The sequence below is a fragment of the Mandrillus leucophaeus genome, unplaced genomic scaffold, assembly GCF_000951045.1.
Source record: "Mandrillus leucophaeus isolate KB7577 unplaced genomic scaffold, Mleu.le_1.0 Scaffold23, whole genome shotgun sequence".
Classification (NCBI taxonomy): Eukaryota; Metazoa; Chordata; class Mammalia; order Primates; family Cercopithecidae; genus Mandrillus; species Mandrillus leucophaeus.
The window spans coordinates 1,882,986-1,888,424 of NW_012102365.1; the positions used below are offsets into that span (position 1 = coordinate 1,882,986).

The 5,439-nt window shown below is 48.7% G+C and overlaps 1 protein-coding gene and 1 pseudogene across 5 annotated transcripts in view; both read left to right on the forward strand.

Moving 5' to 3' along the window:
* Nucleotides 1-200: 200 nt before the first annotated feature.
* The window catches only part of TMEM222 (transmembrane protein 222), an 18,852-nt gene continuing 13,613 nt past the window's right edge, over nucleotides 201-5,439 (forward strand). Inside the window, exon 1 of one of the 4 annotated variants that reach the window (XM_011981675.1) lies at nucleotides 201-435. In XM_011981675.1, the coding sequence (XP_011837065.1) occupies nucleotides 242-435 (194 nt within the window). In that variant the 5' untranslated portion in view covers nucleotides 201-241. The remainder of the gene's footprint in view (nucleotides 436-5,439) is intronic. The other 3 variants (XR_001006277.1, XM_011981676.1, XM_011981674.1) reach the window with 3 other exon arrangements.
* Nucleotides 354-4,565, forward strand: LOC105540917 (annotated as a pseudogene). Its single transcript, XR_001006276.1, has one exon. The product of XR_001006276.1 is annotated as an actin, cytoplasmic 1-like (transcript).

Genomic DNA, 5,439 nt, shown 5'->3' on the forward strand with positions numbered 1-5,439 from the left:
TACAGAGTTCTTTATAAGTCTCCGGCGCTAGACTGCGAACTGCCTGAGGGCATCCTTTCTGCAGCCGCGGGGCGTAAGCTGCAAAGACTCGGGGCTGGCAGGCCCAGACGGAGTGGGGCGGGGCTGGCCGGGCCCAGAAGGACGCGGCTCGGATTCCCGCGGGAAGGCAAAGCGGATCGGACCCATCTCCCGGAAGTGACGCCACTAGAGCCGGGGCCAGTCGCAGCGGGGCGCGCGCAGCATGGCGGAAGCGGAAGGGGGTTCTCCGCTCTTGTTGCCGCCGCCGCCACCCCCGCCCAGGATGGCGGAAGTGGAGGCGCCGACGGCGGCCGAGACGGACATGAAGCAATATCACGGCTCCGGCGGCGTCGCCATGGACGTGGAACGGAGCCGCTTCCCCTACTGCGTGGTGTGGACGCCCATCCCGGTGCTCACGTGAGTCTCTTCCGGCATCCGCCTGGGGACGAGGAGGGCCCAGGGAGAACCGGAGTCCATGCGGTGTCCCTCGGCTGGCCCGGGCTAGCCTCCGGCCCCGACGCGCAGCAAGCGTTTTCCTCGGGTCTGGCCCGCACGTCTCGCCCAGTCACCAGAACCCCGCCGTCCATGCAGTGCCAATTTGTGCACACCGTTGGGACACGCTCCCTGCTCTCAATACACCTGGTGTAGCCGGGTAGAGAGTTGTAGGCCAGCAGGAAAGGGCAAGTGGCTGGGAGACTCGAGCTGTGAGTGTGTAGAAGAGGGAGTCCCTCATCGGATCTGAGGAGACATTTTTATTAATTCACTGGTTTATTCACTCATTGAGCAAATGCTTACTGGTCGCTTACCATATTCGACATCCTGCTGGGTCTGGGAGCAGGAGTGGGAGTTTGGCTGGGACAAGATCCTGGGATGTCAACATTGGAAGGGCCCCCAGAGATCTGGAAGTCCAACCCTTTGTCTCACGTGCCATCTCAGTTGCAAAGCGGGTTTAGATCCCAGATTGTCTGCCTCACAGACCAAAGTTCTTTCTATAACGTCAGCCTTTGTCAGGGGAGAAGCAGGTGTTCTGGTACCGCTTGCCGCCTTTTGGGAGGAGCTCTCATATGGGGAGCTCTCATATGCCCTCCTGCTTCAGCCTTGACAGCTGATAAATATAACCTCTCCTCACCGTGCTGGACAGTTTGCCAAGCTCTTAAACATCCATTTTCTCAGAATTAAACATCCATTTTCTAAGGTGGGTTATCTTCTCAGATGGTGAAGCTGAGCTGCTTGTAGCATTAAGTGTCTTGATCAGGTTCGCACCCCAATAAGCAAAGGCATTAAGAACTCAGTTTTCTGATCTAACTTGCTCTTTGCCCTATGTTTTATCCACTCTCACCTGATGGGATGACTTGTTCCCCTGATATCAGTAACAGCCAAGTGGTGATGTGGAGAAGGGATCATTTGGGGCCTTAGGTGTTGCTGATTCTAAAAAGATCGTAGTTTTTGAATTATGTTAAAATACTTGAATTATTTTGTGTTTTCAAATACTTACGCACATAAGAGCATCCAACTGTTCTTTAAAAATAAAATCTTGGGCCAGGCGCCGTGGCTCATGCCTGTAATCCCAGCACTTTGGGAGGCCAAGGCAGGTGGATCGGGAGTTTGAGACCAGCCTGGCCAACGTGGTGATAAATTAGCTGGGCATAGTGGCACGTGCCTATAATCCCAGCTACTCTGGAAGCTAAGGCAGGAGAATTGCCTGAACCCGGCAAGTGGAGTTTGCAGTGAGCCGAGATTGCACCACTGCACTCCAGCGTGGGCAACACAGTGAAACTCCGTCTCAAATAATGAAATAAAATCTTAGGAAAATGTGTACATTAATTCATTCAGTGTTCTTTTAACACATATGCTAAGTGACCCCTGTATTCCCAGATAGTTCTAGGTGATGCGAATATACACTGATGAATAAAGGATATATGGTCTTTACACCTTTGAGAGTTTAAGTCATAGTGGAAGGAGATAGACAGTAAATAAGTAAGCTAATAAAAGAGCACCTGATAGTGATTAGTGCTGTGAAGAAAATAAAATATTAGTGTGAAAATAACAGGGAGGGGCCGGGTGTGGTGGCTCACGCCTGTAATCCCAGCACTTTGGGAGGCCAAGGCAGGCGAATCACCTGAGGTCGGGAGTTCAAGACCAGCCTGACCAACATGGAGAAACCCCATCTCTACTAAAAATACAAAATTAGCCGGGGTGGTGGCGCATGCCTGGAATCTCAGCTACTCAGGAGGCTGAGGCAGGAGAATCGCTTGATCCTAGGAGGTGGAGGTTGCGGTGAGCCAAAATTGTGCCTTTGCACTCCAGCCTAGGCAACAAGAGCAAAACTCCGTCTCAAAAAAAAAAAAAAAAAAAAAGAAAGAAAATAACAGGGAGGGATACTCAAGAAATGTATTGATTTTCTTAAAACTGTCTTGTGATCCTAAACTCTCTTTGGCCTTTCTTATTCTCAAAAACACCATTTGTGGCATGGTCCTCCACAGAGAGTGGTAGCAGCGTGAGGTGGAGGCACCACAATGCCTGATCATCTGGGCCAAAAGCAGCTCATAGCCCATTTCTGTTCAGATCTGTGTACAGGTGTTCATAAGACAAGATGAATAAGATGCTCTGTTCCTGTCAAACGGTTCATGTTCCCTTCTGTGTTAGTCCGTTCTTGCACTAATACTTGAGACTGGATAATTTGTAAAGATAAGAGGTTTGATTGACTCATGCTTCTGCAGGCTATACGGGAAGCATAGCGGCTTCTGCTTCTGGGGAGACCTCAGGAAGCTTCCAGTAACGGTGTAAAGCAGAGGGGGAGCGAGGCATCTCACATGGCGGGATTAGGAGCAAGAGGGAGTGAGGGGGGAGATACTATACACTTTGAAACAACCAGATCTTGGGAAAACTCACTACCACGAGAACAGCACCAAAGGGATGGTGCTGAACCATTTATGAGAAAGCTAGCCTCATGATCCCACCACCAGGCCCCACCTCCAACATGGGGACTGCAGTTTGACAGGAGATTTGGTGGGGACAGATCCAAACCATGTCACCTTCAAAGGACTTACCTCCAGCAGGAGGGAGGTAAAGGTCAATTAGCCATCGTAGTATTACTGTATATTGATGGTTGCAGAGCTAGGCGTAGATGTGGCACAAGGAACTCTCACCTGTCTTGAGGAGAGATCAGAGGAGGAAGTGGAACCCAAAGATCTGTCTACCCCCTCAGAGATGTTGGTAATTCTGCATGAAAAACCAGTTTAGTGCTCGCCTCGGCAGCACATATACTAAAATTGGAACAATACAGAGAAGATTTGCATGGCCCCTGCGCCAGGATGACACGCAGATTCGTGAAGCGTTCCATATTTTTGTCACCCTGGACTTCGAACAGGAGATGGCCACTGCTGCATCCTCCTCCCTGAAGAAGAGCTACGAGCTGCCCGATGGCCAGGTCATCACCATCGGCAGCAAGCGGTTCCAGTGTCTGGAGGCGCTGTTCCAGCCTTCCTTCCTGGGTATGGAATCTTGCGGAATCCACGAGACCACGTTCAACTCCATCATGAAGTGTGACGTGGACATCCGCAAAGACCTGTACACCAACGTGGTGCTGTCCGGCGGCACCACCATGTATCCGGGCATCACCGACAGGATACAGAAAGAGATTAACGCCATGGCACCCAGCACCATGAAGATCAAGCTCATAGTGCAGGTACTCGATGTGGATCAGCGGCTCCATCCTGGCCTCACTGTCCACCTTCTAGCAGATGTGGATTAGCAAGCAGGAGTACAAGTCAGGCCCCTCTGTCGTCCACTGCAAATGCTTCTAAATGGACTGCGAGCAGATGCATAGCATTTGCTGCATGGGTTAATTCAGAAGTATAAATTTGCCCCTGGCAAATGCATACACCTCATGCTAGCCTCACGAAACTGGAATAAGCCTTCGAAAAGAAATTGTCCTTGAAGCTTGTATCTGATATCAGCACGGGATTGTAGAACTTGTTGCTGATTTTGACCTTGTATTCAAGTTAACTGTTCCCCTTGGTATTTGTTTAATACCCTGTACACATCTTTGCTTTCAACCCTTAGTACATGTGGCTTGGTCACTGCATGGTAAGGTCAGAACGTGCTTGTGGAAGACAAGTCTGTGGCTTGGTGAGTCTGCATGGCCAGCAGTCTCCAATCTATGCAGGGTATTAATATATCATGGCTGAGTGTTCTGGGATTTCTCTGGAGGCTGGCAAGGGCTCCTGAACCAGTTGTCTCTGTCCTGCGGGTCTGTCAGGGTTGGCAAGTCAAAGCCATAGGACCCAGTTTCCTTTCTTAGCTGATGTTTTCCTGCCAGAACACTGTGGGCCGTTACTTGCCTTGAGTTGGAAGCGGTTTGCATTTACACCTGTAAATATATTCATGGTTCTAATTTATGTAAGGTTTTTTGTATGCAGTTCTCAATTCTTTAAAGAGATGAGAACAGATTTTGTTTTTCGACTGTTACGTGAGAACATTAGGCCCCAGCAGCACGTCATTGTGAAGGAAAAATAAAAGTGCTGCAGTAACCAAAAAAAAAAAAAAAAAAAGAAATAAAAACCAGTTTAATGGCTGCTGCTACTAAAAAAACAGCTAGATTAGATGCTTCCTCTGTCCTAAACATTGTATGTTCACTCACTCAATCCTTATGTCAACCTATGAAAATAGATACTGTTGTCCCCATTTTATAGATGAGGAAGTAAGGCTTAGAAGCCAGTGTGGGGCTTTTTTGCTGAGTTAGCCTACCTTCCCAGATTGAGCTCCAGGGTGAGTGAGTCATTTATTCATTCATTAAATCTTTATAAAGCACCTATTATATACTAGATCCTGAATAGAAGGTAGTCCACAAAGCGGCTCTGGACCTGCCTTCCTGGAGCTTCCAGGCTGACAAACCACTTTGAGGGTTTCTTCTCTGGGGCTTCCAGCCTTTACTCTGATTTCCATCAGCTGCTGCCAGCACAGCTGTGGCGTGTAGAATCCTGGTTGGACCCAGACTTCCTCCCAAGCAGATGAAAGGAATGGGGGCAGAGATGGGGGTGGAGGGCAGTCCTGAGATCAGGATGAGCTACTTTCCCATAATCCTGAGTGTTCATCCTGTGGCCTATGGATCTTCTGCAACTTATTCTATGTTAGTGCAGTCAGTCAGATAGTGCTTATGTATTGAATACCTCGAGATGACAACACTGAGCAGCTGCCAAGCAGAAGGCAGGGTCCTAGGCACTGTGTAAATGGATAAGTCTAGCCATTTAATCCTCACAGTAGCTCCTCATTAAGGTAATTTTTACTATCCACAGAGAGATGAGAATGAGTAACTTTCCCAGAACAAAGTCAAGCCTCAACCCAGATGATATCTGAGCATGACTTCACTCTTGGTGTGTGTGTGTTGTTTTTAATTTTTTATTTGTTTGTTTATTTATT